The sequence below is a fragment of the Silene latifolia genome, chromosome 1, assembly GCF_048544455.1.
Source record: "Silene latifolia isolate original U9 population chromosome 1, ASM4854445v1, whole genome shotgun sequence".
Classification (NCBI taxonomy): domain Eukaryota; kingdom Viridiplantae; phylum Streptophyta; class Magnoliopsida; order Caryophyllales; family Caryophyllaceae; genus Silene; species Silene latifolia.
The window spans coordinates 4552310-4579238 of NC_133526.1; the positions used below are offsets into that span (position 1 = coordinate 4552310).

Sequence of the window (26929 nt, forward strand, 5' to 3'; positions counted from 1 at the left end):
GATTTCAAATAGACCGGTCAAACCTTGACTTAACCCGTCAACTCGTTTTGATCACGGTCTAAACCCTTCACTATTCACTCGTTTGATCACAGTCAAAACCCTTCACTATTCACTCGTTTGATCACGGTCTAAACCCTTCACTATTCACGTCGCCCTCTACCTGCATCGTCGTTCCTCTGCCGCCCTCCACCAACGTTGTCGGCCGACCGCCATCAAACAACCAGGCTATTGAACAATAGTTGTAATTCATAAACACAAACCTTAAATTTTACAAAAATCCAATAAATGAAAGAAAACATCAAATTGATTCACAATTAAACCATTAATATACTAATTATATGTTTTACGTTTAAATTATCCATTTAGAATTGAACAAATTTGTTAATTTTTAAATTATATATGTTTAGCAATAGAGAGAATCAGCAATAGGAAATTTATTTTAGGTTATTGTGTAGAACAATAATTTTGTAAATGAGAACAAACCTGATCATCCAGTAGAATCATGTCTATTGGAAATAATGCGAATTTCTTGCTGTATAAATCTGGCCGTTCCTATTTGCGGATCACCTTAGCCCGAACATTGATGTACTCGTCCTCGACTTTGATTTCGTTGAACCTGGTGATCAGCATGCTTTGTGCCATGATTGTGCCATGGTTGATAGAAATGAATTGTTGTAAAGTTTAGTTCTAGTTTGGAAAAAGATGAATAAATGGTGGAAAAATGGAATAAAATTTGGCATATTTATATAAGTTATACTCCCTCATATTCTATATTTTCTACTTATTTCCTAAAACGGATTATTCATGTTTTCTTTCCTTTTTTTATTTTGGAAACTTTTACTATTATTTTATTCATCCCTCTCTCCTATCACCAAACCCCACCCAACTCTTTTACTCATATTTTATTAATTTTTTTAATGTTTTGGCTCCAAATTCTTTATTTAACTCCTCATCATCTCTCCTATCACCAAACCCCACCCAGCTCTTTTACTCTTATTTTATTCTCCTCCTTAATATTTGTTCCTACTAACAAAGGGAAGAAAATATCGAATTAGAGGGAGTACAATTTTAGGTTTGTTAAAATTCTGTAACAATATTGTTTTTTTTTTAAATGATATGAGTGAGATTTGTGATTAGGTTGAGATCATGGTTGTTGCATATGTTTTATTCTGTAGAATATTTTTGCTTTATAATATTTCGATAAATCAGCTAAACTGATATGAGGGAGATATGAGGGGGATTTTTGATTATTATTTTATTCTAACTTAGAATAAATAATTTGACAAAGTAATTTGATAGAGATTGTTGTGATATTTTTGTTATGCTAATCATATATTATGGTGTGAGATTATTGGATATATTTGTTATGCTAACTATTTGAAATTATGGTGCGAGATTGTTGCCTTGTATAGTGCTAATATTTTTTTCGAATTTTATGATACTTTCGGTATGTTAATGTTAATTATATGCATTACGATATTATTCGAATTTTATTGGTATGATATTTTTCGACTTTATTTTATTGTATATATACATTATGAACATAGAAAATACTCCGAATAAATGCTAAATTATAAATTTAATTTTCTTATTTGTCATTTTTGCGGTATATTCCATCACAACTTAAGAAAATATTATATTGATAGGCCATATTTGTTATGCTAAATTATACTCTGAATATTGTTTTTGTTAGGTTAATATTGTACCCAAATTCTTTTCTAATCACCCCAAATCAACTTAAAATTAGCAACTTATACCGAAAATATCTCCTAAAAGATAGCGCAAATATCTCCTAAAAAATTATGCCGAAAATATGTTAAAAAATGATACTGAAAATATCAACTAAAATTTTTTTAAGTTGATTTGTTGAAATATTCTTCCGAAAATAACTCCTAAAATTGCACACAAATAAACTTCAAAACTAGCAACTTCCTTATTTTTTGTTTTCATGTTTACCTGATTGCTCATCTTATATATTTTTTTTAAATAGAGAATGACACGTGGCGTTTGAAGGAGTTGTGACACGTGGCGATCAACGGGGCTGGCGGTTGTTGCTTTAATATAATATATGATATGATATATGATAATGAGAAAAGTGTGTAGTCGTGTAGGCCATCAAAACAATTTTGGAGTTATGAGATTGTTGAGAATTTGTGAAATATCGACTCTGCCTTATCCATTTATTTATCGACAATTAAGACCCTGTTTGGTAAACTTCGGATTAATAGTGGTAGAAACAGATTGTGAAAGCAGATTATAATTAGCAGAATTTATTGACATGTTTGATTAGCCTATTCAATTAGCAAATTTTGTTGAAGGTGCGTGTTTGGTAATTAGCATATTTAAATTAGCAGATTATCTTAATCCTTTGTAAAATGACAAATAAGGATATAAATAAATTATTGACTAAATTATTTACTCTATAATGAAGGTAGAGTTACCATTCTTTAAGGGGTAAAGGGTAAAAATACTTTTTTCCTAATCTACTGATATAATATGCTGGGGGAGGAGCATGTTGTAAAATAGTAGATTGGGTTCCAATTTACAATTTCAATATGTTGTTTACCAAACATCCAAACAACATATTGATTGGTCAAATATGTTAAAAACTCTAAATATGCTAATTTTTTTTTTTTTTGCAATCTACTATTACTAAACACCCCCTTTGTATATCTAACAAAAAATAAAAAGAGAAACAAATTGAAGCGTATGGCTAAAAAGAGAGGAACTTAGGTTCGGCTCAAGTTCTTCTCATGTGGTCTACCCGGCTCGGTTTATGACCCGCATGTCGAAACGATTAGGAGTGGAGGTGAAGTGTGAAAAGACCCAATTTGATTAGTTAATGTTGATGACGCCTTAAGACAAATTAATCTTATTGTTTATTTAATTGTGTGCCTCTTAAGTTTTAACCATGTAGCATGAAGCTACAATTATCAATTCAAGGTTATCAAGAAAGTCATCATGAATATCAATGATGAAAATTGTCATTAATGTTAAAGTCATGCATGTGTTGTAAGGAGATATTTAACTCGAATTTACATTTAGGTGCAAAAACAATAGTTCAGTCAACTGTTACTTCTGACTCGTTCTTCAAAGAATTATTTTGAAAATATTTGAACCATTATTGACATGCTTTCAGTGTTCAAAGATAGTTTTCTGAAAATGCTTAGATGTCTTTGAAGAAAATAAAGATTTCAATGTCTTGCTAAAGAGTTTGTTTGCACAATAAGACACTTTCTATAAATGGGTTGTTTGTTTTTTATATTTATGGAAATGTTTATGGTTCCCATAAACATAACTATTTATGCTTGTTTCTTGTTGAAAAAACTCAACCCATATTTGTGTGTGATTTCTTGCATTAGTGTGCACCGATTTCTTGAAGAAGAATACTCGATTGCTTGATGAAGGATTCGGTTGTCTTGTGCATGTTGTCCAAGTAAACTATTTAGATTATTTTTAATCACACGTGCTTATGAGTGTGAGATATTTTAATGTGTAAAGTATACTACTTGGACATTATAAATAACTTACTTAATTCATTTTTACAAGTGTGCAACAACGAGTTTAAAACCGAAAAAAGACTTATGCTTTATCGAGTAAAATAACTTTGCAAATTCTTTTATCATTTCAAAATCATTGAGTCATTTTGCAAGTTTGTTTAGTTATCTTTGAGTCTTTTTATTGAGTTATTGTGTTGCACCTAGTCGTTTAATTGAGTTCAAGGATACCGTGTTTTGTACTTAAACATTACCTCATCCGTTCGATTGGTGAACAACATTGAGATAAGTGGAGTCTTTTAATAAACGGGTAGAACCAAACCAACGTCGTAGGATAGAGTTATCTTACATGAAGTCTTAGAAACGGAGTAGCTTTTGAGCACGGAGTCTTTCGGCGGAGTAGCCCAAAGCATAAGTCTTGGAAGCGGAATAGCTTTTAAGCATTAGCAACCGGAGTAGGTTGGGGAATTGTTTTATTATTCAGGGTGGTCTTAGTTTGTAAGACGTTTAATAAAATAACGTTAGACGTAGGTCGCGGAGTAGTGACCGAACCAGTTTTAAAAACATCGTTTGTCATTTGTATTTCGTTTTATTTCCTTTGCCACTCTAAACTCACGTTTTTATCTTCAGAATCAACAGTTGAGTAAATTGTAACTTCTGCTTGCTGAATCGTTGTTGATTACTTCTAACTCTCTAGTTCTAAATATCGACTTCTCCTTTCATCTAAGCATTGTTTAAAGTGTTGAAGAGTTTTAAAAGAAACTTTCATTAAACTTAAATTTTTAAATAGACACCTAATACACCCCCCTTCCCCTCTTACCATTCGTAATCCATTATAGAAATCTATTTACTTATTATTCGAATTTGATTTTCCTACGAACATACTTCTCGAATGTATAGGCCGACCCTAATAACCCGAAAATTAGAGAAATAAAGTGCAAAAAGGAACACAAACTTCCAACAATTTTGGCCACAAGAACAACACCAGTGACCACACATGAAAGCATCTTTTATGTCTTGTGGCTCAAGTAGACTCCACATAACATAATTCTATTATGTGTTCCCATGCGTATCTACGTAACCCCATAACTTTTAGTACACTACGTGGAACCAAAATGTCCCTCAATTTTTACCCTAACCATAATATAAATGCAATGCATTGCACCCATCTTTTACCATCATCAACCAACATTTCAATTAATAGTTTTCCTACATTTTAATCATTATCTTTTCATATCTAATACTTTAGTGTTATTAATTAGTGAGTTTTGATAATTTTAAGATAAGTAATGGCCATGCAAATGCAATCCCTTGTAGCGAGTCCAATTTCTGGACTAGGGTTCTGTTCAAGTTCGACCCGTAAGGTTTACTCGACCGGGTTTAGGACCCGGATGTCGAGACGAGTTGGTGTGCAAGTGAAGTGTGTGGCTGAAGAGGGTGGTGAGAATGAAGTTAAGGCTGGAGGAGTGACTCCTTCTACTCCTAAGCCTACTACTACTCCTTTGTCAACTCCTAGCCCTATTCCAACTCCTAAGCCACTACCAAAGGTGGGTGACTATTTTCTTAAACCACTTTGTTAAATTTAACAACGGGTCTGGGCCGCACCCAAACGGAGGAGAAAGAGTCCACAACTTAGGCCCAAGAGGGTTCCACTCTAAAACCAATTGGCGATAGAGGGAGTAGCCCCTTGCCTTATAAGGTGGTAATTCTTCTCCTCTTTTATCAATGTGGGACAACCCTCACATGTGGGAACTTTGGGTTTTACATAAGCTCAATATAATATAATTAAAATTAACATAATTGAGTAACGCTGTAACACCCCTATATATTGAAGGTATAATCCTTTATATGGAAACGGGGAAAGTAAATGAGTTGTTAATCTTTCTTTTATAGGCAAGCACAAACTTTGGAGACTTATTTGCATTCAGCGGTCCAGCACCCGAGAGAATCAACGGCCGACTAGCCATGATCGGGTTTGTGGCAGCAATCGCGGTTGAGCTATCCAAGGGAACTGACATCTTTGCTCAAATTTCAGATGGTGGTGGGCAATGGTTTCTAGGAACAAGCATTTTGCTCTCGGTCGCGTCGTTGGTGCCGTTGTTTAAAGGGGAGAGAGCTGAATCAATTACAAAAGGGATCATGAACTCTAATGCTGAACTTTTGAATGGTAGACTTGCTATGTTAGGGCTTGTTGCCTTGGCTTTTACTGAGTATGTTAAAGGAGGAGCTCTTGTTTAAGCTATATGTTTCACAGTTAATCTCCTTTAAGACGAAATTATTCGTTGGAATGTTGTATATAAAAATTACCGTGTGATAACTTAGTGTCGTTTTAGGTAATTTCTGAAGTATTTTGGTTAGGAATGTATACACTAGTATAATGAAGTGTGTGTAGGCCATCAAAACTATTTTGGAGTAATGATATCGTTGAGAATTTGAGAAATATCGATTCGCTAAGTCTTAATCATTTATTTATCGACAATTAAATTTTTCTAACAGAAAATTAAAAAAAGGTAAGCATAGATGGCTAAGATAAAAAGCTCCTTTGGGCATGACTGCATGAGGTAAATTATGTTCCAACATAATAGTTCAATCATTAACATTGACATCCTCCAACTCTATTAGTCAACACAAATTCTTGTTATAGAACGTTTTAAGTTAAGACATACGAGTATATGCAACCGATTTAAATAGTAAAATAAAAAATGATTGCCAGAGATCTTTGTGTACCTTATCACCACCGTCTTAAACAGGACCAACTAATTATCTAAAGCTTTATTATTAATAATTAATTATTTTTTAACAAAAACAAAATAAGACGGAAAAATAAGTTTTAAAAAAAAACACGAAGTGGGCTTTGGACAAAGAACATTTCCGTCCAAAACCTGGCCCAGACGAAAATGTTCTTCGTCCAACCCCCATATCTAGTACAAAAATGACATACGGCCACGGTTAAATTTGACATAAGGCTACGGTTCTACAACCGTAGCAAATCAGGGGGTAGCCTTAAGTGGGGAAGAAAAGGCTACGGTTGTGAACCGTAACCAAAAGTATACAAAAGGCCACGGTTCTAACCAATTAACCGTAGCCATAACTATCTAAAAGGCTACGGTTACAGGAGCACAACCGTAACCAAAACCATATGCCTTTTTATATAAAAAGCGCCCATTTTTTCCCACTTTTCAGCAATACGGTAGTCGCAAATAGAAGCCATGATAGCAAATACAAATCTCAAATACAATTTATATATAATCACCAATAGAAGCAAAATCACTTGGATTAACAAAAGAACATGAAATTTATTGAAACCAATTAGATTTAACCTTTCCAAAATGTCTGGTATCAAATAGAATGATGTCCTGAATTCACTTGTCTTTTTGTGGAGCACACTGATACAAAGGCCTTGCATAAGTTAATGAATTTCAAAATGATGCTACTAGGGTTCGAACCTGGGACGTTAGGCTAGTATATTCAATAACTAGTTTGGATACCCGTGCGTTGCAACGGGGTAATTAACTTAGTAAAAAAATTGGTTATAAGGTCTTAATATTTACATCTTATGTCTAATCATTTATTTAGATATGATCAAAAGTCTAAACATCTTATTTAAGAGACGCAAAAGATGTTAGGTTCTAAGGATGCCTCATATTTATAATCATAAGACCACTACATCTTATGTAAATCTTTCGATGTGGGACAATTATATTATTTTTATATAATCCTACATTATTTTTCAATGTGGACATATAACATACTAAGAAGTACACAATTTTATATATGTACAAATTATATGAAATCTATACGCTAATGATATCATTTTTACCACGAATGAAATTATGTTATTTTCATAATTTTCTTAACGATATTTTTTTGGCAAATGAAATATAAATTTTTTATATAAAAATTAGAAACATCAAAGTGAATATAATATAGGAAATAAAAATTATAATAATTAAAAGATTATCTACTTTATTTTTTACATCAAAAGATATTATTTATAATACTTTCCTAAATTAATTTTTAAGATCACCCCACCTTATGATAATTTTCTGATGTGGGACAATTCAACTATTTATATGTAGTATATTTACCACACCTACATTATTTTTCAATGTAGGACAAATAACACACGAAAAAGTATACCATCTTTTTTGCACATATTTCGATATCCAACCCAATTTAATAATGAGAAAATATTATACTATCTATTTATATTCGTACGTTTTTTTCCATTTTTTTTATAATTAAAATATGTACAAATGATATGATTTAAATTACATTTTTTTTCCTAACACGACTTTTAAGATGTATTTGAGGGAGCAATAAAATGTATAAGCAAATGCAAAATATTTTCTTTTCCTGGTGCGATTTTGATTAATGGTTAAAAATTATGATGTGTTTTAGTTACTCAAATGTAATGAGGCATAATAATTACCTATATTTGAAAGTTAAAAAGATTTAATTCTAATATTTATCAAAGTAAAAAAGTTCATTATTGATTTATTTGTGGATTCAAGATCTTTTTATGCAACACTTGTTTTATTATAATTCATAAATTTTCTATTTTAGTGTAGAGATTATCATTATATGACCCATTAATAACCAATTTATGTATATTTAGCACCCATTTTATTTTTTAATTATGATTTTGTCTTAAGTATTATACTATCGATTGTCTTAAAATAAACATTATAATATCAGTAATGTAGTAATATATAGGGTTTTTAGATAACTTATACCTTGAATAAGTCACTTTTTCAAATCTTATATCTAAGATAAATTTCTTTAAAATCTTATACCTAAAATTACATTTTCTTCCAAACATAATACCAAATCTAAAAAAAGCCCTTAATTGACGATCATGTCCTTATTAATAAAATATCATCATCCTTACCCCCACCTATTAACCCACACATCCACAATTGCCACCACTAAAAACCCTCAAATTAGTAAGAGAAAATTCGTCAATTTCTGGCTTTTTTTTAAGATTTGGTATCAAGTTTGAAAGAAAATGTTATTTTAGGTATAAGATTTTAACGAATGTTATCTTAGATATAAGATTTGAAAAAGTGAGGTATTCGAAGTATAAGTTATCAAAAAATCCTAATATATAATCGCTTTTTAAATATCTACGTGATTAATATTTGTATGGTATTGTTGTAATTAAGGTTTGCCGTTAATATAAACTCTTATAAGAACACTCTAAGATAATTTTTAAGCGATTCAAAAGATTTTGGGTTGATACCCTTAAGTTTCAAATATGACTCATATTTATAATCATATGATACCTCACCTCATGATAATCTTCTAATGTGGGATAATTCAACTATTTATATGTAATATATTTACCACACCTACATTATTTTTCAATGTGGGACAAACAATATACTTAGAAATACACCATTTTTTCGCACCTAATTTGACATCTAACCCAGTTTAATACTCCGTAATAATAAGTAAATACTATACTATTTATGAATATTCGTATAGTACAATTTTTTTTTGTAACTTCTTATCATATGCGCAAATTAAATAATATGATGTTATATTCTAATGCTAGCATTTATTTAGCACGAATCTAATTATATAATTTTTCAAAAAAAAAAAATGAGATGTATAAGTTTTTATATAAAAATTATAAAAATCACTTGGACATAATATAAAAAAATATATATATCATATCGTGGAGATAATGATATAAACTCTTAAGAGCTCTCCAAGACAATGCTTAAGAGACTCAGAAGGTTTTCGGTTGGTATTTAGGTTCTAAGGACGCCTTGTATTTATAATCATATGATCACCCACCTTATGCTAAACTTTCGATGTGGGACAATTCTATTATTTATACGTAATATATTCACCACACCAACATATTTTTCAATGTGGGACAAATAATATACTTAGAAATACACCATTTTTTTCGCACATAATTCGACATCTAATCTAGGTTAGTAATAATGAGCAAATACCATACTCCCTCGATTCAAGACCAAATACAACATTCATTTTTTTACACTATTCATGAACAAATCGATTTTACGATTCTTTGCAATATGTAAGACAAAATATGGTTATGTGAGATCTTATTTGATTCACCTATAAAGTACAATGAGAATATCAAATTTTTAATTTTTTTATGATATAAACTTAAAGATATTTACGTTGTAATTTATGTCTTGACAAGTGTGTAAATGAAAATGTTGTATTTGGTCTTGAATGGAGGGAGTACTATTTATTAATATTCGTACGTTTTTTTATAATATTTTTTTTGGCAAATGAGATGTATAAGTTTTTATATAAATATTATAAACATCACTTGAATATAATACATAATATAAAAAAATATGTATATATCATACTGTGAAGCTAATGATATAAACTCTTAAGAGCTCTCCAAAACAATACTTAAGAGACTCAAAAGGTTTTTGGTTGGTATATAGGTTCCAATGATGACTCTTATTTATAATCATAGGATCACCTACCTTATGTTAATCTTTCGATATGGGACAATTCTATAATTTATACGTATTATAATCACCACACTAACATTGTTTTTCAATGTGGGACATATAACATATTAAGAAGTGCACCATCTTTAATACTCGTATGTGCAAATCATATGAAATCTATACTCTAATAAAAGCATTTTTTTACCACGAATCTAATTATATTATTTTCATAATTTTTATAACAACATTTTTTTGCCAAATGAAATGTCAAAGTTTTTATTTAAAAATTAGAAACTTCTCATGAATACAAAATAGGAAATATACATATTATAATAGTTAAAAGATCCTCCCCTTTATTTTTTATGTAGAAAATATTATTTATAAAACTTTCCAAAATTTATTTTTGATGATGTGGACGCTCTAGAATCGCTCGAAAAAACTCTCTTTTATATATAGATATAGATTGTCCAACACACCAATTGCATACTAATATTGTTTGTTAAGCATATATATTTTTATATCTATAGAATTATACACTTTTAGAAGTAGTTCCATGTAAAATTTCCCACTGTCTTATAAATAAAGATTATGGTACTCTTTGGTTGTTACGAAATATTATTATATGGATGTCCATATCTTAGAATATTCTAGAATATCTTGTCTTATGGAAACTTTCTCCCATTGTATTGTATATATATATATATATACCTTTCATAATGGAATAGATATACAGTTCTGTCTCCCTATACCTTCTCTCTACAATTCTCTCCTCTTTATTTCACAACACGTTATCAGCACGAGTCTCAACTAATGAGCGATAAGGAATTACATTCTTAATTTGTATATAATTCATGTTTATTAAGATCTGATAATCAGGAGGTTCATATCAGATCTTGTTATTTTATTTCTCGTTAATCAAGGTATGTTTTCGTTATATTTCATATTTCTTTATTGAAATTTGATGACATCCGGAAAAAAAAAAAAAGTGAATAAAATACTTAGTAATAATAATCATGGGTTGCGGTTACTTCATTTAGAGGGTATATCATTGCAATTATCTTGACTATATTGTTGATCTATCTCAATACAGTTTGGGACTTTCAATACTTAGTAAATAGTAAAAAATAATCATACGACTCTCGCTTGTTTATGTAAATCGTGACTCTCACTTGTTTTATTTGTATGATGTTATATTTGTATAAAGGCATGCAGTACAACTTAGTCTTTCCATATATTACCACCAACTCTCATCGTAATTATGTTAACGGAAGAAAATTTGGTAACAATCTTATCTATTTAGTGGACAAATAAAGTTATTAATAATGCAAATCGTGTGATCTTATACTGTGAGTGTACAGAATGGGTCATTAATTTATCTGTTATACTGTTATACATAAGCAATTTGTAAATTATAGTTAATGAATACACTTATTTTACGAAATTATTGTCCTTTAAGTGAATTAATATATTTCGGACCTTTAGTCCATTCGGAGGGTTTTTATAATGGTATATGAAATCAGCAATGACTGATGCATTAAGTGTTTAAGTCTTTGGGTAATCTTTAAGTATTAGTTAGTACAAAAATAAACTCGTGAATAATCAAGAGCTTGGGATATACTATGTCTAGCTGGTGAGTTCAAGTTAAAAGCCTAAAAGGTACGTTTTTCTCGTACAATTTTTATTGAATTTATATGTTTCTTTGGCTCTGTATTTCAAAAGATTTATATTATAAAGATGAGAGATATGTCCATATTATGACTTTGCCTGAAGTTCAAAGTTTGAAAGGTGTGTAATAATTTAACACCGTCTCATCAGTACAATATATTCAAGTGTAAGTGGCCAGAAGTCCACGTCTATGAGTATATATGAGCCGCTGTTCAATTTAAAGCGGTCTTTATAAAAGGCAAATTTATTTGCTAATTGGTTCTTGTTCACCTGAAGTTGAACAGTATAATGAGATATAAAATTTGATTCATTCCTTAAAGTGAATGTGACATCTCATAAAGACTCTGTTTGTAGCAGAGATCGAGAATATGGCGTTATGATAAGCCTAATGTTGCGGCCTTAATTGAGCCTAATGATGTGGCCTTATTGAGCCAAGTAAAAAAAAAAGGCCTTAATTGAGCTTAATCATGTGGCCTTATTGAGCCAAATTTGTTCATTGAAAGAAATGAAAATATCTCATGAAAGTGAATATTTCATGAAAAGTCATATGAAAATACTCAAAGAGTAATATATTCCCTATTGGAATATTGATGAGTCTTGCTTACATATATGAGACACTTATTGTGTCCTATGTCAGATGTCACATCATTTATCTGGCCGGATATAAATTTTTAATGAGATTTACTGATACAAGTATTGCTAAAGGATTAGCATGATGAATATAGTCAACTAAATTATGGCATGTGATAAGTGAAATTATTGAGATATATCCAATTCTTATTAAAAATTGCCGTGTATTTTTGGCAAACTAAGAAAGTTGACATGAAATGTTCAGATGTGACAAATTAAAGCCATCCGGGTTCTTACTATACCCGTTTTGATAAACCTTGAGTTTATCTTCAAGAAAAGATAAGTGCTGAAATTCTCTCGTGTAGAAATTTTATTAAAGGCAAGACACTACACTGAGATTGAGTATGTATGATGTTGGAGATCTAAACAGTACTCGATATTGAATAAAGAACTTAAATGTTCGTGTATGAATTGACATTATATAGAGTGTAATCACATAATGATTTTTCTGAGTAGTTCCCGTGATTAAAAATCACATTCAGATTTTTATATAAAATCGTTGATCTCTTAAATTGGGCATTGTAAATCAAAGACATTAAAAATCCAATCGCATTACACATTTCTTCCGAAATATCTCATTCATGATACAAATATGCCCATATAAATTCTCATCGATGATATGAGAAATTGAGATCTAAGGTGGTTATGATAAATATTTAGACTATACATTGGTTATAGTTTTTACCACCTTAGGGGGAGAAAAGTGAGTTAAAGCTGGTAAAAACAAAATTGATCCCATAATGAACCAAACGTTCAGAGAAGGTTATACGTTAAATCCATTGAGTAGAGGTTTTTGAATTTGATATAACCATATGTTTTACCAGATTAACACAAGTATATACACTTGAAGTGTATTATAATAAAAGTCAATATGAATTGACGGTTCCAATGAATGTGAAATAGCAAGTTTAAGCAGTTGGTATGACATATAATTTCTATATTTGAAGTGTCCCTGAAGTGACGCGATATCTGAAAGATAATAGATGGCTTAAATGAATATAAGGGTACCACATACATATTCAGATTCAGATATCATTAAACAGTACTGATATCATCAAGAGATGATGAAATTATATCGATATATTTATGGAACCTATATGCATTTGCGCGCGATATTTTATGGACTTTATAATGGGGATTGTAAATTTAATTAAGTCCATTTTGGTTGTCGACATATAATCAATGATTATAAATGAGCTCATGGACTAGAAATCCAGTTATTGACCTGAAGTCAATCCAAATTATGAATGGATAGAAAACTGATCAGTTTGCATTTTGAGTCATCATCATGTGCATATAGAGAGTAAGTTCATCATTGCATCTTAGTTTTAATATATACATTATTATTGCATTATTATTAGAATATGTTATTTTGAACTTAGTTTCATATCATATGCATGCACATATTTAATAATATATAATTTTGAATGGCTAATGATGGAAAGGAGAAATATATTTTACTCCTATGAGGATAGCTCCCTGTAGGAGCCTCTTATAAATGATCATCAATTATTAATGGTTGATCAATTGAGTTATTGAAAACTCATGATATATAAACCTCTACTATACGATTGAAAGATATCGTGATTAGTTCCAAAATGGAACATCAAAACTCCTATAGAGTTTATTTGGAAATTATTATTGTCTCAACCTGAAGTTTGAGCGTATGAGAATAATGGTTTAAATGAGCTTCATGCTAAACATGTGGAATTAGTTTATGGTTCAGAAGTACCATAATTGAAAAAATGTAGTCAAAGTCTACAATGAAAAAGTCAATTCATACATATGTGGTTTAGCAAAGAAAATCGCTCAAAGGTATTGGATGATTTATTCAATAATTATCGGATTGATTCTCCTTAAGACAGAAAATTAAGGAATGATGGCTACGCTCTTTTTCCCTTCGACTAGGTTTTTTATCCCAAATGGATTTTTCCTAACAAGGTTTTTAACGAGGTAGCACAATAAGCGCATTGATACGCTATGATTATTAAGATGAGTTATTCTTAACCTATAATGTTATGTCATCTATCAAGAAGTTCCCTATCACTATTGTGAAAAATATTATTTGAAATGAAGATCCAAGAGTCATCACAAATGACTACACCTAAATTGTGAGAATTAAAGAAATATGAAGATTGAAATTATCAAGGATTTGGAGATATCAAGTTTATCAACTACAAATCTACAATGGATTTTATTCAACGTTCGAGAAGTTATGCCAAAGCATGGTTCATTTCAAGATTTATCAAGTTATGTAATCATCAGGGGGAGTTGACACGCGCTGTACTCTTTTTCCTTATCCATGGTTTTGTCCCACTGGGTTTTCCATGGAAAGGTTTTAACGAGGCAGCAATTATTATGCGTGTTTGAAGATTAGTGTACTCTTTTCCTTCACTAGTGTTTTTCCCACAGGGTTTTTCTAGGAAGGTTTTTAACGAGGCATTTTCTTCAGTAATGGACATCCAAGGGGGAGTGTTACGAAATATTATTATATGGATGTCCATATCTTAGAATATTCTAGAATATCTTGTCTTATGGAAACTTTCTCCCATTGTATTGTATATATATATATATATATATACCTTTCATAATGGAATAGATATACAGTTCTCTCCCATTGTATTGTATTTTTTTACTATTTTCATGACGAAAATATATGAAATTGAAGGGGTCTCTCGAATTTTTTTTACACAGGACCCCCAATTCTACCGCCGAAAATGGATATTCCCTCTAAAATAATGCACTTGGGTGTGTTGATATATTTTGCCGGTACCCAGCGACGCCAAAGGTTACACCACCATCCGATTGGTCAGTTCCACGTCGTTAAAACCCTAGAAAACTCGAATGATATATTAGTATGGTAATAATATCATGATGATTGCTAGAAAACCCTAGGAACCGTAGCCTTATCTACTAGCCTAATCTACTTTTTGTACTAGCATACTGGACGAAAAACATTTTCGTATGGGCCAGGTTTTCGACAAAAATGTTCTTCGTCCAAAGCCCAATTCGTGTTTTTTTTTTTACTTCTTTTTTTTGAAAAAAAATGATTACAATGTTGCAAATCCGACTAATTCCGTCTCAAATGAAGGCATCTATTCTAATTCCGTCTCCAATAAAGGCATTTATCGTAATTCCGTTACAAACATACAAACTAAGAAAATATTAAAAAAAACAATTAATAAAGGAATACATACCTTGTTGAATGTTTGAATTTGATGACGTAAATGATGTGGTTGAAGACGGTGTTTTCGTTGTTATGTGAGACGGTTTTTTTTTTCTTTAAATTTTAAGTGTGAAATGGTGATTTTTGGAGAAAATGAAAAATATAAGGGGGAGTGTGAGGGAGGGGTAGTTTAGGAAGTTCATTAATAATTGTCGACGATAATTAGTAATGTGTCGACGATCTTTAGTAGGTTGGTTTATTATTTCAATATGTTGTTTACCAAACATTCAAATAGCATATTGATTGGTCAAATATGTTAAAAATTCTAAGTATGCTAATTTTTTTTTACAATCTACTATTACTAAACATCCCCTTTGTATTTCTAACAAAAAATAAAAAGAGAAACAAATTGAAGTGTATGGCTAAAAAGAGAGGAACTTAGGTTCGGTTCAAGTTCCTCTCATGTGGTCTACCCGACCGGGTTTATGACCTGCATGTCGAAACGAGTAGGAGTGGAGGTGAAGTGTGAAGAGACCCAATTTGATTAGTTAATGTTGATATTGCCTTAAGACAAATTAATCTTATTATTTATTTAATTGCGTCTCTTAAGTTTTAACCATGTAGCATGAAGCTCTAATTATCAATTCAAGTTTATCAAGAAAGTCATCATGAAGATCAAAGATGAAAATTGTCATTAGTGTTAAAGTCATGTGTTGTAAGGAGATCTTTAACTCGAATTTACGTTTGGTGCAAAAACAACAGTTCAGTCAACCGTTACTTCTGACTCGTTCTTCAAAGAATTATTTCGAAAATATTTGAACCATTGTTAAAATGCTTACAATGTTCACATATAGTTTTCTAAAAATGCTTAGATGTCTTTGAAGAAAATAAAGCTTTCAGTGTCACGCTAAAGAGTTTGTTTGCACAATGAGGTAAGACACTTTTTATAAATGGGTTGTTTGTTTTTTACATTTATGGAAATGTTTATGATTCCCATAAATACAACCATTTATGCTTGTTTCTTGTTGAAAAAACCCAACCCACATTTGTGTGTGCCAATGTTGTCAGGATCGGGATTCTACTTTGGATCGATAGGAAGGGTAGGATCGAATCGGTAGAATCGGATCGTAGAATCGGAAGATTCTATAAACTCACTAAATATAATTTTTTATTTGGTAAAAACATATAATTGAAAATCAAAACACTTATTTATTAATAGTTATTCATAAAATATTGGTAATTAATGATTTTAGTATCATTGTATGAACAACTTACACGAAATTTGGGTTTTACGGTGTCATTATATAAAAATATATATTATTTTTTTATTATGGAATCGGATCGTAGGATCGTAAAATCGTAGGATCGTATTATGATCACATCTCTAGAAATTTTCAAATTAATAGGATCGTAAGATTCTATAACTATTATAGAATCGTAAGATCCAGGATCGGTCAAACATTTTTGGATCGTAAAATCGCAGAATCGTTGGATCGAATCGCGATTCTGACAACAATGGTGTGTGCTCAAATCTGATTGTTTGCATTAGTGTGCACCGATTTCTTGAAGAAGAATACTCGGTTGCTTAATGAAGAATTCGGTTGTCTTGTGCATGTTGCCCAAGCAAACTATTTACATTATTTTTAATCACTTGTGCTTCTGAGTGTGAGATGTTTTAATGTGTAAAGTATACTACTTGGACATTATAAATACCTTACTTAATTCATTTTTATAAGTGTGCAACAACGAGTTTAAAACCGAAAAAAGACTTATGCTTTATCGAGTAAATTAACTTTGCAAAATCGTTTATCATTTCAAAATCATTGAGTCATTTTGCAAGTTTGTTTAGTTATATTTGAGTCTTTTTATTGAGTTATTGTGCTTCACCTAGTCGTTTAATTGAGTTCAAATATCCCGTGTTTTGTACTTAAACTTTATCTCCTCCGTTCAATTGTGTGAACAACATTGAGATAAGTGGAGTCTTGTAATAACCGGGTAGAACCAAACCAAAATCTTAGGATAGAGTTATCTTAAGCATGAAGTCTTAAAAACAGAGTAACTTTTGAGCCCTGAGTCTTTCGGCGGAGTAGCCCAAAGCAAAAGTCTTGGAAGCGGAGTAGCTTTTAAGCATTACCAACCTGAGTAATTTGGGGAGTTGTTTTATTATTCGGGGTGGTCATAGTTTGTATGAGTTTACTTCTAAGACGTTTAATAAAATAGCGCTAGACGTAGGTCGCGGAGTAGTGACTGAACCAGTTTTAAAAACATCTTTTGTCATGTCTATTTTGTTTTATTTCCGTTGGCACTCTAAACTCACGTTTTTATCTTGAAAATCAACAGTTGAGTACAATGTAATTTCTGCTTGCTGAATCGTTGTTGATTATTTCTAACTCTCTAGTTCTAGTATCGACTTCTTCTTTCATCTAAACATTGTTTAAAGTGTTGAAGAGTTTTAAAAGAAACTTTCATTAAACTTAGATTTTTAAATAGACACATAATTCACTCCCTCCCCCTGTTACGATTCGTAATCCATTATTGAAATCTATTTACTTATTATTCGAATTTGATTTTCCTACGAACATACTTCTCGAATGTATAGGCCGACCCTAATAACCCGAAATTTCGAGAAATAAAGTGCAAAAAGGAACACAAACTTCCAACAATTTTGGCCACAAGAACAACATCAATGACCACATATGAAAGCATCTTTTATGTCTTGTGGCTCAACAAGACTCCACATAACATAATTGTATTATGTGTTCCCATGCGTGAACCCATAACTTTTAGTACACTACGTGGAACCAAAATGTCCCTCAATTTTTACCCTAACCATAATATAAATTCAATACATTGCACCAGCCATTTACCACCATCAACCAACTAATCAATTACCAATCTTCCTACATTTAAATCATCATTTCAATTCTAATACTTTAGTGTTAATTTGTGAGCTTTCATAATTTTAAGATAAGTAATGGCCATGCAAATGCAATCCCTTGTAGCAAGTCCCATTTCCGGACTTGGGTTCGGTTCAAGCTCGACTCGTGTGGTCTACTCGACCGGGTTTAGAACCCAGATGTCGAGACGGGTTAGTGTACAAGTGAAGTGTCTAGCTGAAGAGGGTGGTGAGAATGAAGTTAAGGCTGGAGGAGTGCCTCCTTCTTCTACTCCTAAGCCTACTACTACTCCTTTGTCAACTCCTAGCCCTACTCCAACTCCTAAGCCACTACCAAAGGTGAGTGACTATTTTCTTAAACGACTATCTCCGTTTCAATTATTTATTTATCTTTGATTAAATATCAGTTACAAAGAAAAAAAAAAGTAAATAATTGACTGGGACAAGGTAGTTTTTACTTACTGTATTAATTAGTAGATTATATCAGTAGGCCAGTTGTACTACAGCTGGTGGTATAGTTCCGGGGTTTTGTAAACTGTTCTTGAGTTTAATTGTTAAGTTTGTAATTTTCTCTAATTGTTTAGAACATTTATTTTAATTTTGTCATCAAAAAATTTCTCCAGTTTATGCAATTCATAAACTTTGAAATGTTTGGTAAAAATATTCATAATAAGCTCAATTAAAATTAACATGATTGCTAATCTTCTCTGTACCTGCGCAAGGATGGTACGCATAAATCGAGAAATGGTCCAATTTTTTTTTTTGCAATAAAAAATTAACATGATTGACCAACGCTCTTATATATATATCTGGAGGTATAATCCTTTATGTGTAGACGGGGAAAGTAAATGAGTTGGTAATATTTGTTTTATAGGTAAGCACAAACTTTGGAGACTTATTTGCCTTCAGCGGCCCAGCACCAGAGAGGATCAACGGCCGACTAGCCATGATCGGGTTTGTAGCAGCAGTCGCGGTTGAGCTATCCAAGGGAACTGACATCTTTGCTCAAATATCAGATGGTGGTGCGCAATGGTTCCTAGGAACAAGCATTTTGCTCTCGGTCGCGTCGTTGGTGCCGTTGTTTAAAGGGGAGAGAGCTGAATCAATTACAAAAGGGATCATGAACTCTAATGCTGAACTTTTGAATGGTAGACTTGCTATGTTAGGGCTTGTTGCTTTGGCTTTTACCGAGTATGTTAAAGGAGGAGCTCTTGTTTAAGCTTTATGTTTTTTTGGTGTATGTAAAAATTACCGTGTGGTAAATTAGTATGGTTTTAGGTAATTGTTTTGAGTATTTTGGTTAGGAATGCATGTATACACTAGGACTAATTTTTGAACCCGTGTCCGTACGGGTGATCTTCAAAATTGCATTATACGGATAACTCTTATAATACCCCTGAAGTTTGCATTTTTTTTCCTCAAATGCCAATACTTTTCTCAAAAATTACTTCAAGTGCTCGTATCTCTTAGTCGAAATTTTACAAAAGCGCGTTTTTTTCCAAAATTCTAGATCTCGAAAAGACAATCATTATGAAAAAAAAAATAGTCAAAATTTCTTGAACGAATAAACTCGGGCAAGTTGTAACTCGGTTGTATGATATTAGAAAAATGGAGTGATTTCAAATAGACCGGTCAAACCTTGACTTCACCCGTCAACTCGTTTGATCACAGTCTAAACCCTTCACTATTAACTCGTTTGATCACGGTCTAAACCATTCACTATTCACGTTGCCCTCTACCTGCATCGTCGTTCCTCTGCCGCCCTCCACCAACGTTGTCGGCCGACCGCCATCAAACAACCAGGCTATTGAACAATAGTTGTAATTCATAAACAAAAACCTTAAATTTTACAAAAATCCAATAAATGAAAGAAAACCATCAAATTGATTCACAATTAAACCATTAATATACTAATTATATGTTTTACGTTTTTTAAATGATATATGTTTAGCAATAGAGAGAATCAGCAATAGGAAATTTATTTTAGGTTATTGAGTAGAACAATAATTTTGTAAATGAGAACAAACCTGATCATCCAGTAGAATCATGTTTATTGGAAATAATGCGAATTTCTTGCTGTATAAATCTGGCCGTTCCTATTTGCGGATCACCTTAGCCCGAACATTTATGTACTCGTCCTCGACTTTGATTTCGTTGAACCTGGTGATCAGCATGCTTTGTGCCATGGTTGAGAGAAATGAATTGTTGTAAAGTTTAGTTCTAGTTTGGAAAAAGATGAATAAATGGTGGAAAAATGGAATAAAATTTGGCATATTTATATAAGTTATACTCCCTCTTATTCTTTTTTATTTTGGAACTTTTACTATTATTTTATTCATCCCTCTCTCTTCTATCACCAAACCCCACCCAACTCTTTTATTCATATTTTATTAATTTTTTTTAATGTTTTGAACCCACAATTCTTTATTTAACTCATAATTATTCATCCTCTCTCCTATCACCAAACCCCACCCAACTCTTTTACTCTTATTTTATTCCCCTCCTTAATATTTGTTCCCACTAACAAAGGAAAAAAAATATAGAATTGGAGGGAGTACAATTTTAGGTTTATTAAAATTCTGTAACAATATTGTTTTTTTTTTAAATGATATGAGTGAGATTTGTGATTAGGTTGAGGTCATGGTTGTTGCATATGTTTTATTCTGTAAAACATTTTTGCTTTATAATATTTCGATAAATCACTAAACTGATATGAGGGAGATATGAGGGGGATTTGTGATTATTGTTTTATTCTAACTTAGAATAAATAATTTAATCACTTGTGCTACAATTATCATGTAGCATGAAGCTACAATTATCAATTCAAGGTTATCAAGAAAGTCATCATGAATATCAATGATGAAGATTGTCATTAGTGTTAAAGTCATGCATGTGTTGTAAGGAGATATTTAACTCGAATTTACATTTAGGTGCAAAAACAATAGTTCAGTCAACTGTTACTCCTGACTCGTTCTTCAAAGAATTATTTCGAAAATATTTGAACCATTATTAACATGCTTTCAGTGTTCATAGATAGTTTTCTGAAAATGCTTAAATTGCTTTGAAGAAAATAAAGATTTCAATGTCTTGCTAAAGAATTTGTTTGCACAATAAGACACTTTCTATAAATGGGTTGTTTGCTTTTTACATTTATGGAAATGTTTATGGTTTCCATAAACATAACTATTTATGCTTGTTTCTTGTTGAAAAAACTCAACCCATATTTGTGTGTGCTCAAATCTGATTTCTTGCATTAGTGTGCACCGATTTCTTGAAGAAGAATACTCGATTGCTTGTTGAAGGATTCGGTTGTCTTGTGCATGTTGTCCAAGTAAACTATTTACATTATTTTTAATCACTTGTGCTTATATGTGTGAGATATTTTAATGTGTAAAGTATACTACTTGGACATTATAAATACCTTACTTAATTCATTTTTACAAGTGTGCAACAACGAGTTTAAAACCGAAAAAAAACTTAGGCTTTATCGAGTAAATTAACTTTGCAAAATCGTTTTATCATTTCAAAATCATTGAGTCATTTTGCAAGTTTGTTTAGTTATCTTTGAGTCTTTTTATTGAGTTATTGTGTTGCACCTAGTCGTTTAATTGAGTTCAAGGATCCCGTGTTTTGTACTTAAACTTTACCTCCTCCGTTCAGTTGTGTGAACAACATTGAGATAAGTGGAGTCTTGTAATAACCGGGTAGAACCAAACCAAAGTCTTAGGATAGAGTTATCTTAAGCATGAAGCCCTAGAAACGGAGTAGCTTTTGAGCATGGAGTCTTTCGGCTGAGTAGCCCAAAGCAAAAGTCTTGAAAGCGGAGTAGCTTTTAAGCATTAGCAACCAGAGTAGGTTGGGGAGTTAGTTGTTTTATTATTCGGGGTGGTCTTTGTTTGTATGAGTTTACTTCTAAGACGTTTAATAAAATAGCGAATGACGTAGGTCGCGGAGTAGTGACCGAACCAGTTTTAAAAACATCGTTTGTCATGTCTATTTCATTTTATTTCCGTTGCCACTCTAAACTGACATTTTTATCTTCAGAATTAACAGTTGATTAGTACACTGTAACTTCTGCTTGCTGAATCGTTGTTGATTACTTCTAACTCTCTAGTTCTAAATATCGACTTCTCCTTTCATCTAAGCATTGTTTAAAGCGTTGTAGAGTTTTAAAAGAAGCTTTTATTAAACTTAAATTTTTAAATAGACACCTAATTCACCCCCCTTCCCCTCTTACCGTTCGTAATCCATTATAGAAATCTATTTACTTATTATTCAAATTTGATTTTCCTACGAACATACTTCTCGAATGTATAGGCCGACCCTAATAACCCGAAAATTCGAGAAATAAAGTGCAAAAAGGAACACAAACTTCCAAGAATTTTGGCCACAAAAACAACATCAATGACCACACATGAAAGCATCTTTTATGTCTTGTGGCTCAAGAAGACTCCACATAACATAATTGTATTATGTGTTCCCATGCGTATCTACGTGAGCCCATAACTCTTAGTACACTACGTGGAACCAAAATGTCCCTCAATTTTTACCCTAATCATAATATAAATTCAAATGCATTGCACCCAACTTTAACCATCATCAACCAACAATTCAATTACCAATCTTCCTACATTTTAATCATCTTTTCTAATCTAATACAGCAGAATCAAATTTGTGAGTTTTTATACCTTTTTATAATTTTAAGATAAGTAATAATGGCCATGCAAATGCAATCCCTTGTAGCGAGTCCAATTTCTGGACTAGGGTTCTGTTCAAGTTCGACCCGTATGGTTTACTCGACCCGGATGTCGAGACGAGTTGGTGTGCAAGTGAAGTGTGTGGCTGAAGAAGGTGGTGAGAATGAAGTTAAGGCTGGAGGAGTGCCTCCTTCTACTCCTAAGCCTACCACTACTCCTTTGTCAACTCCTAGCCCTACTCCAACTCCTAAGCCACTACCAAAGGTGAGTTACTATTTTCTTAAACCACTTTCTTACATTCAATTATTTATTTATCTTTGATTAAATATTAACGACAAAAAAAAATGTAAATAATTGACTGAGATTTAGTAGATTATATCATTAAGCTAGTTGTACTACCGCTGGTGGTAAAGTTTTTGAGATTTTGTAAAATGTTCTCGAATTTAATTGTTAAGTTTGTAAGCTTTTTTTAACAATTCAGAAAATTTATTTTGATATTGACATAAAAAAAATTACTCCGTATTATGTAATTCAATAAGTTTGAAATGTTCGTGAAAAAATACATAACTCAATATAAGTAAAATTTACTTGATTGAGCAACGCTTTGATATATCTGGAGGTATAATCCTTTTATGTGTAGACGGGAAAGTAAATGAGTTGGTAATATTTGTTTCATAGGTAAGCACAAACTTTGGAGACTTATTTGCATTCAGCGGTCCAGCACCAGAGAGGATCAACGGCCGACTAGCCATGATCGGGTTTGTAGCAGCAATCGCGGTTGAGCTATCCAAGGGAACTGACATTTTTGCTCAAATTTCGGATGGTGGTGCGCCATGGTTCCTAGGAACAAGCATCTTGCTCTCGGTCGCCTCGTTGGTGCCGTTGTTTAAAGGGGAGAGAGCTGAATCAATAACAAAAGGGATCATGAATTCTAATGCTGAACTTTTGAATGGTAGACTTGCTATGTTAGGCCTTGTTGCCTTGGCTATTACCGAGTATGTTAAAGGAGGAGCTCTTGTTTAAGCTTTATGTTTTTTTGGTGTATGTAAAAATTACCGTGTGGTAAATTAGTATGGTTTTAGGTAATTGTTTTGAGTATTTTGGTTAGGAATGCATGTATACACTAGTACTAATTTTTGAACCCGTGTCCGTACGGGTGATCTTCAAAATTGCATTATACGGATAACTCTTATGATACCCCTGAAGTTTGCATTTTTTTTCCTCAAATGCCAATACTTTTCTCAAAAATTACTTCAAGTGCTCGTATCTCTTAGTCAAAATTTTACAAAAGCGCGTTTTTTTTTCCAAAATTCTAGATCTCGAAAAGACAATCATTATGAAAAAAAAAAATAGTCAAAATTTCTTGAACGAATAAACTCGGGCAAGTTGTAACTCGATTCTATGATATTAGAAAAACGGAGTGATTTCAAATAGACCGGTCAAACCTTGACTTAACCCGTCAACTCGTTTGATCACAGTCTAAACCTTTCACTATTCACTCGTTTGATCATAGTCTAAACCCTTCACTATTCACTCGGTTGATCACGGTCTAAACCCTTCACTATTCACGTCGCCCTTTACCTGCATCGTCTTTCCTCTGCCGCCCTCCACCAACGTTATCGGCCGACCGCCATCAAACAACCAGGCTATTGAACAATAGTTGTAATTCATAAACACAAACCTTAAATTTTACAAAAATCCAATAAATGAAAGAAAACCATCAAATTGATTCACAATTAAACCATTAATATACTAATTATATGTTTTACGTTTAAATTATCCATTTAGAATTGAACAAATTTGTTAATTTTTAAATGATACTCCCTCCTATCCACTCTTTTCTTCCCTATTTCCTAAAACGGATTATTCAGGTTTTCTTCCCCTTTCCTTTTTGAGAAAGTTTTTATTAATATTATACTCTTACCTCTTTCCACTCACCAAACCCCACTATATACTTTATTAATATTTAATTCCAATTATTCCTACCTCTCTCCAATAATCAAACCCCACCCATCACCTTTATTAATATTTAATCATAATTATTCATACCTCTCTCCAATTACCAAACCTCACTCATATATTTATCAATATTATACTCCCCACCCTTAATCCCCGTGCCCACCTCAAAGGGGAAAAAAACCATGGATAGGAGGGAGTATATGTTTAGCAATAGAGAGAATCAGCAATAAGAAATTTATTTTAGGTTATTGTGTAGAACAATAATTTTGTAAATGAGAATAAAATTGATCATCCAGTAGAATCATGTCTATTGGAAATAATGCGAATTTCTTGCTATATAAATCTGGCCGTTCCTATTTGCGGATCACCTTAGCCCGAACATTGATGTACTCGTCCTCAACTTTGATTTCGTTAAACCTGGTGAAGCATGCTTTGTGCCATGGTTGAGAGAAATGAATTGTTGTAAAGTTTAGTTCTAGTTTGGAAAAAGATGAATAAATGGTGGAAAAATGGAATAAAATTTGGCATATTTATATAAGTTATACTCCCTCATATTCTATATTTTCTTACTTATTTCCTAAAACGGATTACTCATGTTTTTTTTCCCTTTTTTATTTTGGAAACTTTTACTATTATTTTATTCATCCCTCTCTCCTATCACAAAACCCCACCCAACTCTTTTACTCATATTTTATTATTTTTTTTTTAATGTTTTGGCCCCACAATTCTATATTTAACTCCTAATTATTCATCCTCTCTCCTATCACCAAATCTCACCCAGCTCTTTTACTCTTATTTTATTCCCCTCCTTAATATTTGTTCCCACTAACAAAGGGAAGAAAATATAGAATTGGAGGGAGTACAATTTTAGGTTTATTAAAATTCTGTAACAATATTGTTTTTTTTTTTAAATGATATGAGTGAGATTTGTGTTTAGGTTGAGATCATGGTTGTTGCATATGTTTTATTCTGTAGAATATTTTTGCTTTATAATATTTCGATAAATCAGCTAAAGTGATATGAGGGAGATATGAGGGGGATTTGCGATTATTATTTTATTCTAACTTAGAATAAATAATTGAGTAAATTATTAATAACTTTGTTTTAAAATACACTTTTTAAAACTTACTCCCTTTTAAAAAAAAAATTAAAAATTACACCCAAAATATTGCAAAAATTTAAAAATTGCTACCAAACCCCTATATTTGCATTTTTATGACAAAAATACCCCTTATTTTTTTAAAAATTTTCATATTACTACCCAACTCCATTACAACTATGCCCACCCTTCAACCACCCAAGGACTCCACAGCTAACCACCACAATCCTCCGCCAAACTTCACCACCGTACTCGTCATATAAGAAATAAAATAAGGGGCATTTTTGTCATAAAAATGTAAAAGTAGGGGTTTGGGAGCAATTTCTAAATTTTTGCAATATTATGGGTGTAATTTTTAAACTTTTTTTTAAAAGGGAGTAAATTTTAAAAAGTGTATTTTAAAAGGGAGTTATTGATAATTTACTCTAGAGAAAATTAAAAAGTAATTTGATAGAGATTGTTGTGATATTTTTGTTATGCTAATCATATATTATGGTGTGAGATTATTGGATATATTTGTTATGCTAACTATTTGAAATTATGGTGCGAGATTGTTGCCTTGTATAGTGCTAATATTTTTTTCGAATTTTATGATACTTTCGGTATGTTAATGTTAATTATATGCATTACGATATTATTCGAATTTTATTGGTATGATATTTTTCGACTTTATTTTATTGTATATATACATTATGAACATAGAAAATACTCCGAATAAAGGCTAAATTATAAAACTAATTTTCTTATTTGTCATTTTTGCGTTATATTCCATCACAACTTAAGAAAATATTATATTGATAGGCCATATTTGTTATGCTAAATTATACTCTGAATATTGTTTTTGTTAGGTTAATATTGTACCCAAATTCTTTTC

General features: G+C 31.7%; 3 protein-coding genes across 3 annotated transcripts; all 3 read left to right on the plus strand.

Moving 5' to 3' along the window:
- Window positions 1-4670: 4670 nt before the first annotated feature.
- On the plus strand, window positions 4671-5937 carry LOC141594521 (early light-induced protein 1, chloroplastic-like). The gene is made up of 2 exons (XM_074414537.1): window positions 4671-5044; window positions 5391-5937. Exons 1-2 carry the CDS (start codon window positions 4787-4789, stop codon window positions 5733-5735), a joined length of 603 nt encoding a protein of 200 aa, XP_074270638.1. The 5' UTR covers window positions 4671-4786; the 3' UTR covers window positions 5736-5937.
- Window positions 5938-18276: 12339 nt separating this feature from the next.
- LOC141594529 (early light-induced protein 1, chloroplastic-like) lies at window positions 18277-19609 on the plus strand. Its single transcript, XM_074414540.1, has 2 exons — window positions 18277-18639; window positions 19175-19609. The coding sequence occupies exons 1-2, from the start codon at window positions 18379-18381 to the stop codon at window positions 19517-19519; spliced, it is 606 nt and encodes a 201-aa protein (XP_074270641.1). The 5' UTR covers window positions 18277-18378; the 3' UTR covers window positions 19520-19609.
- Window positions 19610-22891: 3282 nt separating this feature from the next.
- LOC141594534 (early light-induced protein 1, chloroplastic-like) lies at window positions 22892-24245 on the plus strand. Its single transcript, XM_074414548.1, has 2 exons — window positions 22892-23261; window positions 23676-24245. The coding sequence occupies exons 1-2, from the start codon at window positions 23016-23018 to the stop codon at window positions 24018-24020; spliced, it is 591 nt and encodes a 196-aa protein (XP_074270649.1). The 5' UTR covers window positions 22892-23015; the 3' UTR covers window positions 24021-24245.
- Window positions 24246-26929: the final 2684 nt, after the last annotated feature.